At 39.6% G+C, this 18,480-nt stretch overlaps 1 protein-coding gene across 2 annotated transcripts in view; it reads right to left on the bottom strand.

The window, feature by feature from the left end:
* Positions 1–18,480, bottom strand: part of PAX5 (paired box 5) — a 353,987-nt gene that overhangs the window by 22,981 nt on the left and 312,526 nt on the right. For both annotated transcript variants that reach the window (XM_072596783.1, XM_072596784.1), the window contains exon 9: positions 289–375. In XM_072596783.1, coding sequence (XP_072452884.1) covers positions 289–375 — 87 coding nt within the window. The remainder of the gene's footprint in view (positions 1–288; positions 376–18,480) is intronic.

The raw sequence follows: 18,480 nt of genomic DNA, 5'->3' as shown, positions 1-18,480 counted from the left end.
CTATTGAAGGCAAATGGCCAGGATTGGGACACACAGCCAGACTTTGTTTAGGAGTGAAAAACCAGTCCAGATTCTCTTTCCCCACTTGAAGGTCTCTCTCAGGTAATATATGACTATTCCTCTGCATTCTGGGATACTCCTCACAGCTGACCTACCATTTTTATATTGTTCATACACAGAAGTGGGTTTATAGAGAGCATTGAATGTTAATAATGCATAGAGGAGAAGGAGACAGGCTGGTGGCACAATGGGAAGTCAAAGTCAAAGAAGGTTTTAGTCAGTACTCACCTAGCAGCCCAGGGTTGGGAAATCTCCAGGAATCATTGTATGTTGAATACTGTGGGTGGCTATAAGGGCTTCCAGAAAACTCACTCCCTATATTTAATGAGGAAAAGAAAGGATTGGGGTTTGGGGAGAGGAGAGGAAGGGAAACCAGAAAAGAGGAAAAAAGGGAGAAAAACCATTAATTAATAAAAAAAATAGCACAGTGAAGGTTTGGAACAAAATCAACATAAATAAATTCTGAATTCCGATTTGCAGTCATATTTAGTCAACAACATGAACTGAGAATTTAAATTACTTTAATAAATTAAATTATTCCACTCAAGTCCAGATTTGGTGCTTCTCTGTGGCTTGGAGGTGAACCTGGGTGACCTTGAAGGCTATACCAACAGAAAGTAGGCTTTATTGGATCTTACCAATCTAGAAAGGATTGGTGTATGGGCCCTAAGATTGGCGTGTGGGCTCTGTGATCTAAGGGTCAACCAGCTAAGTGATGAAAGGTTCATCTCCAGGAAGATTGTTCGTAAGTGATGATTTTTGTTGGGTCACGGCAAATCATCTGTTGAAGCATGAATCTAAGAGCACAGATAGAGAGCTGAAAAAAGCTGGGAAAGTAGTCTTGCCCAACCTTTTCACTTTGTAGAGAAACTGAGGCCCAGAGACATTTGCTGACAACAGCTTTAGAACCAGAAGGGGTCCTAAAGGCCCTATAGTCCAACTCCCTTGTTTTACAGATAAGAAAACTTTAGGCTCGGAAACTTAGTGAAATGATTTATTCAGGGTCAGTAGTATCTGGGGCAGGATTTAAATTCAGGTCTTAGTAATTTGGATTCTAATGCTGTATCCACTATACCGCTTCTGTTGTTTTAGTTGTTTTTCAATCCTATCCAACTCTTTGTGACCCCATAGAGGGTTTTCTTGGCAAGGATGTTAAAGTGATTTGCCCTTTCCTTCTCCAGCTCACTTGATGGATAAGGGAACTGAAGCAAAGAGGGTTAAGTGACTTGCCCAGGATCACACAGCTAGTAGGTATTTGAGACCAGATTAGAATTCAGGAAGATGAATCTTCCTGACTTTGGGCTAGCACTTAATCCATTGTTCCACCTACCTTCCACAGTCATCCTTGATAATAACACAAAGGACTTTCACTTTCATTGTTACAACAGCCCTTTGTTTTAGTCAGAGAGTTATTTTTCCCGTTTTAAGATCAGAGATTTAGAGAAGATCTAATACAGAGGTATCAAACTTGCTCATGCCCACTCAAGTTCTAGTGACACTCCATAGTGCAGCCAAACTAAATTAAAATGTAATTGAGAAATGTTTTTAAAAATAAATAAAAATACACTACTACATAGATAATGTTAGTTTGTAGTTTTCTAAGTTCATATGCAGCCCATAGTGATGGATTTCTATTTGAGTTTTACAGCACTGATCTAATCCAATACCTTTGTTTTGCAGATTAATGTTTATTTACAGACATTTAGGGAAATGGGCAGCTAAGAACCACAGTATATAGAGAGCCAGGCCTGAGCTCAGGAAGACCTGAGTTCAAATTTTGCCTCAGATACTTATTAGCTGTGCGATTCTGGGCAAGTCATTTAACTCTGTTTATTTGGGAAAGAAAATAGCAAAGCAATCCAGTATCTTTTCCAAGAAACCCAAAATGGAGTCACAAAGAGTTAGATACTACTGAAAAATGATTGAACCACAATAGCACTGAAATCTGGGCAGCTAGGTGGCACAGGGATAGGTTGCTGGGCCTGAAGTCAGGAAGACACCTTCCTGAGTTAAAATTTGGCCTCAGACACTAGTTCTTTGACCCTGGGCAAGTCACTTAACCCTGTTTGCCTCAGTTTCCTCATCTGTAAAATGACCTGGAAAAGGAAATGGCAAACCATTCCAGCATCTTTGCCAAGAAAATCCCAAATAGGGTCAGACGCAACTGATACCAATGAAAAAACAGTAACGCCGAAATCTAAAATTATTTGAGCTCTTCTTAGATGTGTGTTTCCAGAGGCATTATTCTGGCCACTTTGTTGGAGAAACACAGCCAATCATGTTACACTGTTTGATAAACCTTTAGCGTTTAGGGAATTGAAACTTTTGGTCCTACAGGCTTTTGTCATTCTACCAATTTTTTCACAGAAATAGAATAAGGGAGGTAACATTTTTTTTCTGAACTACTCTAATGTGAAGCAAAACCTTTTGATCGTTCTTCAATAACAATGATTGCTCAACTTTAGCATGGTGGCTCTCTTAATCCTCAGTAGGCACGGGATGACAGAGGATTGTATTTCTTCTCTCTGCTGGTGTGATTAAACCAAGTATCATAAAGTTAATTTTCAAACTTTTGTTTAAAAATAATTCCACTCATCTTATTCTTGAAGATGAACTGTTCATCTGGAGGATTATGTTGAAACATCTAGAGGTGGTAGACTGTGGAGTCAAAATAACAGTCACTAGCATTTATAGAGTGCTCACTGTTTTCCAGACGCTGTACTAAGCACTTTACAATTATTATCTCACTTGATTCTCACAACAATGCCTTGAGGGAGGTGCTGCTATGATCCCCAATTTACAGATGAGGCAAATGGAGGCCACACATCTTATAAGTTTCTGAAGGCAGATATAAACTCAGGTTTTCCTGACTCTTGTCTTTGGTGCTTTGTCTACCATGTGACCACTTTGCAATGTTACACACTCTACCAGTTGTAGACATGACATTGAATAGTTTTGGGTAACTGTTGTGTGGTGTTGAAACTGGTGATTTCCGTTTGTTTGTTTGTCATAAAGGACGGTGCTGTGAATGGATGGTTATTGTGTAGTGATGATACCTAAAACTCAAATGATTTAGTAAAACATGAAAAAAGAATAAATTAAAATTTAAAAAGGCCAGAAACAAAATCACTGAAAAGGAGTGGAAACAATTGATAAAAGGCAAGGAAAAGTAGAACAAAATAAAGCAAGCAGGCCAGGCAGAGGAAGCCAAAGATGGCGGATGGCAGAAGCAAAAACAAAGAGAATAGAGAAAGGAAAAAAAATGAAATGGGGATAAGGGCCATGCTCAACTATAGATAAGGCAAACAAGAATGGGAGTAATTAAAAGAAATAAAGGTGCTGGAATCTTCTCTAACGACTTGAGTACAACAACAATAACTGCAAAAACTAACAGTCACTGTAGAAACCAACTTGCCCAGACAGAGATTAAGCTATGCCTGCCATACAAAGACCTTGGGAAATAACAAAGAGCCTTGTCAACAAATGAATGAATCAAGGGGTCACATCTGCAGCAAGGCTTTCAGCTTTCCTCTGTGCCTGAAAAAGATGGGTTCCCATGAGTTTAGAATGGGATGAAGTAGGAATAAGAAAATATCAGCAATGAAAAATCTCTGTTGAGTGATTGGTACAGCCATGTAAGGTGGAATGTAAAGAATGAAGTCAAAGGACATTGTTTTCCAGGAAAGAATTTACAGTAAGATGACAATAACTGATCTGGGGATATGAGAGCAAATCTGAGTTTCAGATTTAGAGGACTCTGGCTTCAGTTATGATTTATAGCTGAAATTAAAAGGTGATTTTTGTTAAAGCATAGGTCTGACTACTCCTCTGCTCAATAAACTCCAATGGCTCCCTATTACTTCAAAGATCAAATATAAACTTGCTTTACATTTAAATCCCTTCACAGACTGATCCCAAACTACCTTTCTAGTCTTACTGAACATTACTCCCCTCACTTACACTGTGATTCATACCACATAGACTTTCATACTCCTCCTCAAAATGATATTCCATTTCCTATTTCTGTCCCTTTGCACTGGCTATCTTTACTCCTCTATAATGGACCTATAGATTTCTTCTAGTATGGATTAATCCTTCCCATAATTCATCTGTTCTGATTTTGTTCTTCTTTACCTGTGACAACCCCAAAGTTTCAGGTCCTAAGATCCCTAAAGTCTTTCCTGCTGGGCTTTCTAAATACACCAATGAATAATCCAAAGCTGGAGTCTAGAATATCTTGTTGAACCTCGCAAATACTTTTTGAATAGTTTGTGAATTACAGTGAGCCATTTTTAAAAAAATTAATTTGTTTTAAGTTTTTTAAAATCACTTCCATAAGTCTTAGATTTTCGCCTCCTCCCTCCTCCCTCCACAAGATGGCATGTAATCTTATGTGAGTTCTACACATACAATCTTATTAAATGCATTTTCACATTAATCATGTTGCATAGAAGAATTAAAATGAGTAGGAGAGACCATGAGAAAAACCCAAACAAAACAAAACATAACATAAGAGAAAATATTCTGCTTCATTCTGCATTCCAATTCCATAGTTCTTTCTTTGGATGTGGATGGCATTTTGCCTCAAGAGTCCTTTGGGAATGTTTTAGGTCCTTGCACTGCTGTCATGGGCTAAGTCTACCAGAAAAATTCCTCACACACTGTAGTTGTTACTGTGTACGATGATCTCCTGGTTCTGAAAGTGAGCCAGTTTTGGACCAGCATTAGCATGGCAAGGGGTAAGATTATGAATAGACCAGGTGGACAAGAGATGGATGAGATCTTTTCTTTTTCTGCTCCTAAGCTTCTCTGAACTGAGCCTCATGGCTATATATGATGGTAGAATCAGTGAATAACACCAAGAAAGGGGGTCCTAGCTCAACTTTATTCTGAAATAAGCATTTTCCTTGCTGAAAAGTAGCTTGGAGCTCTTGTGGTTCTAGGATCAGAATCTAGAACTCTAAACTTGTGGCAAACTGTCAAGAATTGTGGATTACCTTATGTACTACAATTGGTACCAGGATAAGTATCTTGCTAGTAACTGCCAGCTAACATATTTTTAGCTTTCCAGAAAGCTATTAGGTAGGAAATGTGGCATAATTTCATAAGCTCAGATGCTAACAACATCCTTTGGTCAATGGAAGCCACAGATGATGTGATTCAAGCAATCGGATTCAACCAACATACCAGGCAATCACATCATTCCCAGTGTCATGGGACACAGGTATCATTATCTCCAATTTAATAGCATCAGAACTTTGGCATGGTATAGAGTAAGATTAGGGTTGATCTAAGGAGTAGGTGACCCACGTCTGGAGGCAATTGATCCAACAGGAGTCCAAACCAAAACCAAAAAAACAAAAAACCTCTGATCCTTTCATTGGGACAGTTATGGACAGTAATAAGAAATTGAGGCCCTCTTTTTCCAGCTCCAATACTTTTTCCACATTTGGCCCAAAGCAACCCTTTCTGAATTAACCAATCAGAACACCTCTGCTATCTAAAAGGGGAAAATAACCCTCAGAAGCTCCTGTTGAATTAATCTTGCCTTGATCTTTTCAGAAGAACCAAGGAAAAAAGGCCCAAGGGGCCATTTCTGCAGATGCCTTAGAGATTCCTTTCACCACTTGAACTGCAAAGCCTAGTCCACATGCCATGGCTCATGTGTCCTGCTTTACTTCTTTCCAGTGTTCACTCTGAATAGTCCCTCCCTAGAGTGAACCTTACAAATAAGGGAACATAGAATGAGTACTTATGTAGACAGATAGATAGATAGGCAGACAGATAGATAGACAGACAGATAGATAGATACATAGACAGACATAGATAGATGATAGATAGACAGACAGATACATAGACAGACAGACAGATAGATAGATAGATAGATAGACAGATAGATAGATACATAGACAGACAGACAGAGAGCCAGATAGATAGACAGACAGATACATAGACAGACAGACAGACAGACAGACAGATAGATAGATAGACAGATAGATAGATAGATAGACAGACAGACAGAGAGCCAGATAGATAGACAGACAGATACATAGACAGACAGATAGATAGATACATAGATAGATAGACAGATAGATAGATGATACATACACAGACAGACATAGATGATAGATAGGTAGATACATAGACACATAGATAGATACATGGATAGATAACATGGATAAATACATACATACATAGATACATAGAAAGAAGAGAGGTAGCTAGGGAGGTAGATACATAAATACATAAGTAGATAGACATATAGACAAAGATAGGGAAGTAAGTAGATACAAAGATAAGTAGATAGATTAGGTAGATACATACATGCATAAATACATACAAAGCTGGATAGACATGAAGACAAAAATAAGGAGGTAGGCAGACACAAAGATACATAAGCACATAGATGACATATAAATAGATAAATAGATTGATAGATATGAGAGAGAGAGAGAGAGAGAGAGAGAGAGAGAGAGAGAGAAAGAGAGTCTTCTTTGAGAAGCTCAGTTTGAAGATGTTGATCTCTGTTCATCATCCCCTTTCCAACTCACAATGACATGACTGTGCATTATCCATAGCTTTGCAGTGCACACTAATCAGTAGAAGATGCTGGTTTTAAAAACAATAAACAGCACTCCAATGAATAGCAATGAACAGACATTTCATTTCCCAATTCTTTTCTCTCTTTGGCCAGCCCCACTTACTACCAGTCCCCCGCTTCCCCCCCTCCATGCAACCACACGCGCACACACTCACATCTAGAGGCCTCTCTGGGGGACGCTCTAGTGCCTGACAGGCTGAGGCTTCCAATTCTCTGTTTTTTATGCCTCAGTGGTCAGGGTGTCAGGTTTCTGCAGTACAGACCAGCCAAGAGCTCGAGGAGTCACTGAACACCATCAGTTCAGTGACAGTACCACTCACTTTATCCCGCATAGTCTGCATATCCATCAGCCATGCGAGGGGAGCACCAGAGACAGAGAGAAAGACAAAGAGAGAGCGACACAGAGAGAAGATGACGGAGACAATGACAGAGAAGATGGGGATAAAAAGTCTCCAGTTCTGTTACTGCCGTCACAGGCCTTGGACCAACAAATGCTACAGAAGTACAATGAAACTCTGAGAGATGAACGAACTCTGCATGAGTGCATTGAGATTTCACCAGATAGGCCAGAGCCCATCAGACATACTTCTTGGCAGCACTATTTAATGATCAGTCACTAAGGATAAATACATCATGTTTAAACTATCCAGGGATGGGGACACAGAGATAGAAAATTAGAGCCAGAAAAGGCATAGCTCTGTTAAATGCATATCATTTGACTTCTCATTCTTTTGCATTAAAGACTCCTTTCATTAAGATTATCTTTTGGTAAAGACATTGAATCATTCATCCACTCAGCTTTGAGCAAAGCTCATTTCTAGCAAGTCTTTAGAAGGACACACGGTGACACTAAGGCAATAGGTTACCAATGTCCTCAGATACCTTGGTCACTTAATAGAAATGTTTGTTGACTAGATTTCCAAAATAGGAAACTATGTCTTGGAGTCACAGAAAATAGAGTTAATTTCTGGAAACAGAATGAAGTCAAGTTTTGTTAGGGTTCATCACCACACCCAAACTAGGTGATTATATCTTTTTAAGTATTTCCCCACTCTAATATCTCTGTAAGAAACCAGTTATCCATATGAAAAGTGAGAAAACTCTCACCTCAATTTTCCAAACATCTGGATTTGGCACATAAAGCAAACAAAATGGAAGGGTAGCGACTGGATATTAAATATGTATTGGAAAGTTAAAAAAAAATTCTGAAAAAGTCTATAGTTCATTTTTGGGCAAACGAATACTTGGAAAACTTAATTACAGTCTTTGGCAATGCTTTTCCAAGAATTTTCATTACAGAAGATACTTGTACCGTTTAAAATTTTTTTTCCAATACTCTGGGGAAGAATGTCACAGGGAGGAAAGAGAAGAACACGTAAAGTAAGAAAATGAATCATCTATAAGCACTGGTGAAAGTTAGCATGGAAGAGCATAGGTAATAATATAAGGTGGAAGTCAGGCTTGTGACAAAAATATGCTTGACTGTGATCTTGAGAGAAGAAAGAAAGTCAACCAATCAACAAACGTTATTCATTGAGCACCTCATATATGCAAGTTCCCAAGCTAAGTGCTATGAAGGAAATAAAGATGGATGACATATGATAGAAACGTATCTCTGTAGGTCACATATTGACTTAGAAAATCACAAATTAACATTGTTATATTTTTATTTATTTAAAAATCATTTTCCAATAACATTTTAATTTGGTTTGGATCACACTTTGAGTTCTGAGGGCTGATTTTTTGAGGCCCATGGGCCAAGAGTTCACCACCTCTGCTCTAGGCACCCACAGTCTTACGGAGAAGGCAAAATAATGGGGAAAAAATAACAAAAATTCTAGAAAATGTAGAATGAATGACAATTTTTGAGATGATAGAATAAGTACCCAGTACAGTGGTTGGCTCATAGTAGACAATACATGCTTATTGATTGAATGATTAATTGTTCATGTCATCTCCTACAAAAGCCCTTTCCTGATTTCCCCTGTTGGTAATACTTCCCCAAGTCAAAACTATTTTAGATTTGTCTTCTCTGTACATTGTACTTCCTTATCTGTATATACATTCACTCCCACTCCGGTAGAACATTAGCTTTTGGAGGACAGGAAATTTTGGTGGCTATATCCTAGTACCTAGCACAAGGTGTACATAGTAGGTGCTTAATAATGTAATAAAACCAAGTGTAAAAGTAGAAATGAATGTAATGTACTTGTAAAATTCTGAATAGGCCATCTTGCCTGGGGCAGAGATTCATATATGGAAGGAGTGAGAAATAAAGGTAAGGAGAAGTCAGACTATGAAAGACCTTGAATGCTAGGTTAAGGAGCCTGAATTTTATCCTATGGGGAGTTAGTGAAGGTTTACGAGCAGAGAAAGAGGTTGACATGATGATAGCTACATACATACATACATAAAATATATTAAATACTTATTACATACTAGACACTGTGTTAAGCACTGGGGATACAATTACACATGAGGACCACAGTCCTTGTTCTCTAAAAACTTATTTTGTAATAATAGAAGGCATTGAACAAAGAGGAGCTAGAAGGGGTGAGAGAAGGGAGTGATATGAGAATTTAAAGATTATTTTGGGGAGAGGGAGAAAGAGAAAGAAGAAGGAAGGAAGGAAGGAGGGAGGGAGGGAGGGAGGGAAAGGAGGGAAGCAAGGAAAGAAAAAACAAAAAAGAAAGAAGGAAGGAAATGAAAGAAGGAAGAAATAGGGAAAGGGAGAAAAGAAAATAATGAGGACAGGGGAGAGAGGGGAAGAGAAAGAGAGAGAGAGATGCTAGATATATCTTTCACACACATATATACACAGAGCCTGGTGAAACCTATGGGTCCCTTCTCAAAATGTTAGACATATAAAATAAAATTACAAAGGAAATCAATTATATTGAAATGTAATTATCAAAATATTTGTTAAAAAGTTCCCAGACCCCAGGTTAAGGACCCCTAATTTTAGAGTAAGAGAGAAAGCTGAAAGGCCATCTAATCCAAGACACACATTTTAAGGATGACAAAACTGAGATCTGGAGGTAAAGTGGCTGCCTTGGTCACATAGGTAGAAAAGCTGGGATTCCATTATCCTCCAGGACTCTCGCCATACTGCCTTTCAATTTACCCCCTCTTCCCCATCACCTCAATACCCCTGCCCTTCCAAAAAGAACAGTTGTATTTATCACTTTTTGGTAAAGGAACCCACTGTAAACTTTCTTAAATTAAGAATCACGTGACTTTCTATTTGCTTTCTATCGTTTTCTTTTGTGGAAGTAATCATATGGGCCATAAATTTCTTCAGCAAATTCCAATAACAATTATTATCCAGGGAGTTAAGATATGCTTGACTGCATGGAGAACAGGGCTAAATACTGCACTTAGCAACCAAAACGTACACAGCAGCTTGCAGATTACATATTCCCATTTTGAAATAGCTGCACATACCTTAAAAAAAAATCTATTTTTAAAGAGACGTGTCAACCACACCAAGATGGGATAAAAGTTTAAAGTGTTCAAAGCGGAAAGACCATTAGCTAAAAAATAAATAAATAAACTCACACAAAAAATAAATACACACAAAAAACCTCAAGTCATCATTTTCATCACAGCTGGTAATCTACAATATTGGTGGTTTAATTAGATCAGCTGGGTTTCAGGTAACATGCCGGATGGCATTACACACTAATAAATGTAAATAAGAGAAAAATATATAATTACTGAGCAATAATGTGGGGAAACAAGCCATATTTATTCAATAGAACTCATTTTCCTCCTTGCAACAAGCTGCCAACGAGCTGGAGTTGTAATAGGGGTCAGTCTATTGAAAAGAATGTGCTCCTTCTTCACACAGAATGAGAACCATTTATTATTTTAGAAATGAGAGGAAAATTTTGGTGTCCTTTACCAATAAAAGGACAAGCTACCAAGGAAAATTTCATTCTTTTTTTCCTTTTCTTTCTATTCCTAAGCTATAAGATCTTACCCTCACCTGGACAAATGAAAGAATGTCTCCATATTACCAGCTTGGACTGCCCATTCATTATTCAGGATCCTCTGTGATTAAACAGCAGGCAACATAGACTGTGTGTCCAGAGTCACTTGATCTCACTGTGCCTCATTTGCCTTGTATGTAAAATGAGGGAGTTGGTCTAGGTGACCTCCGAGATCCCTTCCAGATCTTAGACAATAGCCATCTATGTCCCCTGGCTCTTACTGATGAGCTTTTTGCCTTGTCTTGGCATGGACTATGTTTCTACTACACTGAAGCTTCCTGTAGTTTCCTCCCCATGACCACATGCTGATATCTCCTTCTCCTTTCCAGCACCCCTCCCATTAGAGAGTATAAATTCCTTGAGAGCAGGGACTGTCTTGTTTGTTTTTATTTCTATCCCTAGCACTTGAAACAACGCCAGGCACATAGTAAGCGCTTAATAAATGCTCTCCTCTCCTCTCTTCTCCTCTCCTCTTTTTCCCTCTCTTCTCTTCTCCTCTGCTCTTTTCTCCTCTCTTCTGCTCTCCTCTCCTCTTCTTTCTGTCTCAGCGCTGTCTTAATGATTGGGAATACAAAACAAAAAGCAAAATCCTTCTCTAATTCAAACTAATGATGAGAAGCCTCCTGGCCAATTACCAAGCCCTCTCCTGCAGATCTGTGTACGAACAAGCCGAGTGAAAAGCCAGGCACCTGCTTTTATAAATGGACTAGCTCTGTTGCTTTGGTGTGGGTCCCCTAGTTTTAATTATTTATGATCAAGCCTCATGGTGTCCTAGCAAATATCTTGCAGTATGTTTCATAAAAGTAATGAACTCTTGGTAATAGGAGACCCCACACCAGCTTCCTGCAATTAAATCATCACTGAGGAGTGGGTTAAAACCATCTGTTTGGGGCAAGCTTCTCTGTTATTTGCAGATTAGTGAAGTGAGAATGAGCCAGGTGCTGCTATGTATCTAAACGCAGCAGACACTGGAAGACTCCGGAGTCTTGAAGAAAAATCCTCCTTTGGTTCCTGCCCTGAGGAGGGCGTTGTACACTAAAGGAAATGTCCTGTGAATTTGGGGCCAACATTCTTCCTCTTTAGAGTCTGGGAGTGTCCTGGGTGTGCATGGGAAAGGGGGTGGGATAGCCTGAAATCATCAAAATAGTGAAAAAGCTCTGAGAGTTCAAAGGACATGGTCACCTCTGCCTGAGAAAGACTCTTCCTTTTTGGGGGAAATGAGGAAACTCTTTCTGTCCATCCATTCTTTTCTCTCAATTAATTGAGCTGCTATTCGAATTCAGGTTCTAATTATTTCCCACCTGGCCAAACAGCTTCTTAATGGGACTCCTGCTTACTAGTCTCTCCTCTTCCTAATCCATCCTTCATAAAGCTACCAAAATCATCTTCCTAAAGCACAAACCTGATTATGTCACTCCTCTCCTCAAGAACCCTCTTTGGTTCCCTATTTTCTCTGGGATAAGATGCAAGCTCCTCAGCTTGACATGTAAAGCCCTTTTCAATCTTGCCCCTGCCTACCATTCCAGCTTTCTTACATGTTACCCTTCCTTCATATATTTTGTCTTCCAAAGTATGGCCTCATTACTGTGCCCCAAACTTGACTTTTCATTTCCTACCTTCATGTCTTTGTATGAGCTGTCCTTCATGTCTGGAATGGATTCCCCCTTCTTCTTAAAACTCCTTCCTTCATGGCTCACCCGGGGCAGCTAGGTGATGCAGTGGATAGAGCACTAGTGCAGGAGTCAGGAGGACCTGAGTTCAAATCTCACTTCAGACACTTGACACTCACTAGCTGTGTGACTTTGGGCAAGTCCCTTAACCCCAACTGCCTCATCCTGGGTCATCTCCAGTCATCCTGATGAATATCTGGCCACTGGATTCAGATGACTCTGGAGGAGAAGTGAGGCTGGTGACTTGCACAGCCCTCCCTCACTCAAAACAAAGTCAAGTGCAAGTCATGTCATTATTTCTCTGATGGCATGGTCTTCTTTGACAACGAAGGACAAACACACATTCCTTCATGGCTTGGCTACCCTAGTATACCTTTAATGCAGTGGTCAAAGGGTCCAGAGAACAGAGCCAGGAAGTCACTGGACTTAGTGTAAGAGTAACCCACATTTTATGCATAGTTTGGTAGATTCAGATTTGGATTGAATAAGACAATCAATTAATGAATGGCTATTTTCTTTATAAAAGAAAGAATTATACCAGAATTCTTCTTAAATAGCCTGTTACCCTAGTGAGTTTAAAATATAATTTAGTAAAGATTTGATCTGTACACAAAGTGCTCAGGAAGACATTGCATGCCTGTTGTTTGTATTTATCATTATTTTAATAGTCTAAATATTTTTGTTAATTATTTTAACATTCTTTTCTTTTTAAATTTTGAGTTCCAAATCATCTCCCTCCCTCCCAACCCTTCCCTACTCATTGAGAAGGGAAGCAAAATGATATAATTAATTATTCATGTGAAATTATGTAAAACATATTTTCATATTAGCCATATTGCAAAAAAAATTAATAGCGAGAAAATCATACTTCAATTTGGACTCAGAGTTCATTATTCTCTCTCTAGAGGTAAATAATGTTTTTTATCATGAATCCTTTGATGTTGTCTTGATCAGTGGCCTAATCTTTCGGTTGATCATCGTTACAACAGTGCTCTTACTGTGTACAATTATCTCCTGGTTCCTCTCGCTTCACTTGGCATCACTTCATATAGGTCTTGTCATGTTTTTTTTCCTGAAACGACCCCCCACCCCTTGTCATTTTCCACAGCACAATGGTACTCTATCACAATCATATACCAGGACTTGCTCAGCCATTCTCCAACTGATGGGCATCCCCTCAATTTCCAATTCTTTGCCATCACAACAAAAAGTTGCTATAAGTATTTTTGTGCCTATAGGTTCTTCTCCCTTTTCCTTTGATCTCTTTGGGATATAGACCTAGTAGTTTGCCACTTTGTTTTTATCTCATGTGTGCATGTACGCTTTTGTCTCTCTGTGCCTCTGCATGTGTGTGTGTTTTCACTGGTAATAGGAACCCCTAGGGAACTACTCCTTCTACCATGGCAGACCAACACCTTCTTGGCAATTCTCTGGGACCACTGAGACATTAAGTGGTTTGTGCAGGGTATGCAGGGCAGGCACATATCAGGGGCAGAACTTGAATCCAGGACTTCTCTCTTGTTTTGTATTGTATATTAGTCATGTCATTTCAAGGGTCCTTAACTCTGAAAGGTTCCCCCCCCCCCCCCCCACCGCTGCACTCCTCTCCAGTCAAAAGTACCTAATTAAACAAAGAGAGAAGGGTAGGCTTACTAGATCCTTAATGGATCCTTGTTGACAAATATGACAGCGTGCAGAGTATCATAGAAGCAAAATATAACCCAGATATTCACAGAGAGATGAACTCCCCCCTACTTACAGCTTTAATTTATAATCTATATAATTAAACTTCTTCTAAAGAAACATCCATGTTATTTGAAGAACCAGAATTATTCTGAAGGTGGAAAATTCATACTACCTCTTTTTGACTTCTTGTTCAATCCTCTAGAGGTCAAGGGAATAGGCAAATGATAGAGATTGCAAAATAAATGCATTTTTAAAATGACTTTACCAAACACAAAAAGAAAAGTCATATGCCACTAGCATTATCCCTGTTAATGTAAAAAATAAGAGTACTTATGCATCTATCAAAAATACAAAAACCTTAATTTAAGACATAAAATATAGCCTTTTCTTTCCTTAGAAACATATTTTGATTCTATCTGACTTGATAACTCACATGCCCACATAGTTATCAAACAGTTGGCATGGAACTCTATTTACCACCAATGCTGCGCTTGCTTCACCCAGATGCAGGAAACAAGAGTTTGGAATCTTGGGGAGGGGATATAAGCCACCCAACTTCCAATCTCCTGCTGGTTCTGCTTCTGACTTTCTGGACTTTGCTATGAAGACTCAGCTGCCTCTCACCCGGGAACATCCATCTTTCTACCATGCTAGCCCCCTTCTCCCACTGGTGACTTCCTCCTGGGGGCCTCTTTTGGGAGGGGCCCAGGCCCACCACTCTTCATTCCTGTCCTGGTTCTGTTTCTGATTCTTAGACTTCTATTAGAATGTGAGCTCTTTGAAATAAAGGACTGGCTTTCTCTCTGCTTGTATTTCTCAGTGCTTGAAACAGTGTCTGAAACAGAGTGAATGCTTAATAAATGCAGATTGCTCACCCAACCCCCTAAATAATGATAAATAATAATAATAGCTGGCATTTATATAGTGCTTATTCTGTGTCAGGTGCTTTACAAATATTCTTATTTCATCCTCACAACAGCAAACCTGGAGACAAAGGCTATCATTATCCCTATTTTATAGACGGAAAAACTGAGGCAAATGTGAAGTGATTTATCCTAGGTCACACAGTTTACTTACTAAGTGTCTATGTCTGGATTTGAATTTTTTGGGGGGAGTCTTTCTGACTTCAGCCCCAGTGGTAGACCACAGCACCACCCAACTGCCTAGGTGAAAAATGACTAGATCAGATCTTCAAAAATTTGGATTCTTAGGATGTAATCATTTCTTAACTCTCACATCATTTAAAATTAAAAGTCGCCTTAAAAGTACAAAGTGCTCTTTTGTTTTTAGATCTGTAAGTGTGCTTGATGAGTACTTCCTGCCTCAGCCCTTTTCTCCTGAGGTTGAGAATCTTTTCTTCTTTGCAAGATCATATATACTGACTGATTGCTGCATGTCTGAGTCCATAGGACCCGGAATGAATTTAGTCAAAGTGGTCTATTTATTGTTCCCCTAAATTCAACATTTCATCTTTTGCCTCCATGGTTTTTACACATACTATTTTCCTTGCCTGGAATTCCCCTCTCCCTCCCCCATCCCTTGTACCCCTCCCTCTTAGAATACTAAACTTCCTTCAAGGTTCAACTCATGAACCACCTTTTACAAGAAGCCTTTCTTGGGGGTGGAGCCAAGATGGTGGACTAGAAAGACACACTTACACATGGTCCTCCCCACAGCCCATAAAATACCTGTAGAGAGGGAGTCTCAACAAATTTTGGAGCAGCAGAAGTGGAGAAAAACCGAGCAGAGGAGATTTCCAGCCCACGGTAACCTGAAAGGCCCATGGAAGCATCAGTTGCACCAGATGTGGAGCCAGGCATGGAGCCCAGCCCAGCCTTGGCCAAGCTGCACAGCACAATGAGACTCTGGGAGGAGGACACCTTGGGGGCAGAATCTCCAGTCCCAGTAGCGGGTCCTCAGATCCCTCATCCCACAGGTGCCAAAGGTCAGTGATGGGGTTTTATCATCTGCCCAGGAAAGGAGAAGGGCCTTTCCATAGCTCCAGCAGCAGGCAGCAGCCACAGAGGGTGCACAGCAGCCTGTACAGATCGCTCATTGGTGAAGCATAAAAACTGTTGGGGGCATTGAAAAGCTGAGTTTTACCTCAGCCCTGGGTGGAGGCCCTGGGAGAGCTGGCCTTTGTCTCACACCAAATGGCGGCCCTGCCCATCCAGCTTATCTGAAAATCAGCCCCCAGTGCTGACTTTATCAGAACTAGAGGCCAAGTGGCTGTGGAGAAGTATCTGCTAAGATTCTGGGCACAAAAATCCCTCTCTGCATCTGGACTAGTACATGCTTGATTGTGCCACGTTAGAGGAACTGAGATCTCACAGATTCCCAGAGTATACCCTACTCTTGACAAAGGACCCAAAAGTTGAGTAACTGGTTGGGAAAATGCCCAAAAAAGGGAAAAAAAATAAGACCATAGAAGGTTACTTTCTTGGTGAACAGATATCTCCTCCCATCCTTTCAGAGGAGGAAGAACAATGCTTACCATCAGGAAAAGACATAAAATTCAAGGCTTCTGTATCCTAAACATCCAAAATAAATATTCAATGGTCTCAGGCCATGGAAGAGCTCAAAAAGGATTTTGAAAAGGTGGAGGAAAAACTGGGAAGAGAAATGAGAGAGATGTAAGAAAATCATGAAAAACGGGTCAACACCTTGCTAAAGGAGACCCAAAAAAATGTTGAAGAAAATAACACCTTGAAAAATAGGCTAACTCAATTGGCAAAAGAGGTTCAAAAAGCCAATGAGGAGAAGAATGCTTTAAAAAGCAGAATTAGCCAAATGGAAAAAGTGAGCCAAAAGCTCACTGAAGAAAATTGTTCTTTAAAGATTTTTTAATTTTTTAATTTTTAATTTTTAAAAATTAGAATGGAATTGATGGAGGCTAATGACTTTATGAGAAACCAAGAAATCACAAAACAAAACCAAAAGAATGAAAAATGTAAGATAATGTGAAATATCTCATTGGAAAAACAACTGACCAGGAGATCAATAGATCCAGGAGAGACAATTTAAAAATTATGGGACTACCTGAAAGCCATGATGAGAAAAAGAGAAAAAGAGCCTAGACATCATCTTTCATGAAATTATCAAGGAAAACTACCCTGATATTCTAGAACCAGAGGGCAAAATAAATATTGAAAGAATCCACCCATCACCACCTGAAAGAGATCCAAAAAGAGAAGCTCTTAGAAACATTGTGGCCAAATTCCAGAGTTCCCAGGTCAAGGAGAAAATATTGCAAGCAGCTAGAAAGAAACAATTCAAGTATTGTGGAAATACAATCAGGATAACACAAGATCTAGCAGCTTCCACATTAAGGGATTGAAGGGCATGGAACATGATATTCCAGAAGTCAAAGGAACTAGGACTAAAACCAAGAATCACCTACCCAGCAAAACTGAGTATAATACTTCAGGGGAAAAAATGGTCTTTCAATGAATTGAGGACTTTCAAGCATTCTTGATGAAAAGACCAGAGCTGAAAAGAAAATTTGACCTTCAAACACAAGAATGAAGAGAAGCATGAAAAGGTAAACAGCAAAGAGAAGTCATAAGGGACTTACTGAAGTTGAATTGTTTACATTCCTACATGGAAAGACAATATTTGTAACTCTTGAAACTTTTCAGTATCTGGGTAGTTGGTGGGATCACACACACACATAGACACACACACACACACATACACACACACACACAGAGCACAGAGTGAATTGAATAGGATGGGACCATATCTTAAAAAAATGAAAATAAGCAGTGAGAGAGAAATATATTGGGAAGAGAAAGGGAGAAATGGAATGGGGCAAATTATCTCTCATAAAGCAGGCAAGCAAAAGACTCTTCAGTGGAAGGAAAAAGAGGGGAGGTGAGAGAAGAACATGAAGCTTACTCTCATCACGTTCAACTAAAGGAAGGAATAAAATGCACACTCATTTTGGTATGAAAACCTATCTTACAATACAGGAAAGTGGGGGAGAAGGGGATAAACAGGGTAGGGGGGAGAATGAAGGGGAGGACAGTGGGAGGAGGGAGCAATTTGAAGTCAACACTCTTGGGGAGAGATAGGATCCAAAGAGAGAACAAAAGCAATGGGGGGCAGAATAGGATGGAGGGAAATATAGTTAGTCTTACACAACACGACTATTATGGAAGTCATTTGCAAAACTACACAGATATGGCCTATACTGAATTGCTTGCCTTCCCAAAGGGAATGGGTGGGGAGGGAGGGATGAAGAGAAGTTGGAACTCAAAGTTTTAGGAACAACTGTCGAGTATTGTTCTTACTACTAGGAAATAAGAAATACAGGTAAAGGGGTATAGAAAGTTATCTGGCTCTACAGGACAAAAGAGAAGATGGGGACAAGGGAAGGGAGGGACGTTAGAAGAGAGGGCAGATCGGTGAAAGGGGCAATTAGAATGCTTGGCGTTTTGGGGTGGGGGAGGGGAGAAATGGGGAGAAAATT

The sequence above is a fragment of the Notamacropus eugenii genome, chromosome 3, assembly GCF_028372415.1.
Source record: "Notamacropus eugenii isolate mMacEug1 chromosome 3, mMacEug1.pri_v2, whole genome shotgun sequence".
Lineage (NCBI taxonomy): Eukaryota > Metazoa > Chordata > Mammalia > Diprotodontia > Macropodidae > Notamacropus > Notamacropus eugenii.
The sequence above is the reverse complement of the archived record's forward strand: the minus strand, read 5'-3'. Positions and strand labels throughout refer to the sequence as shown.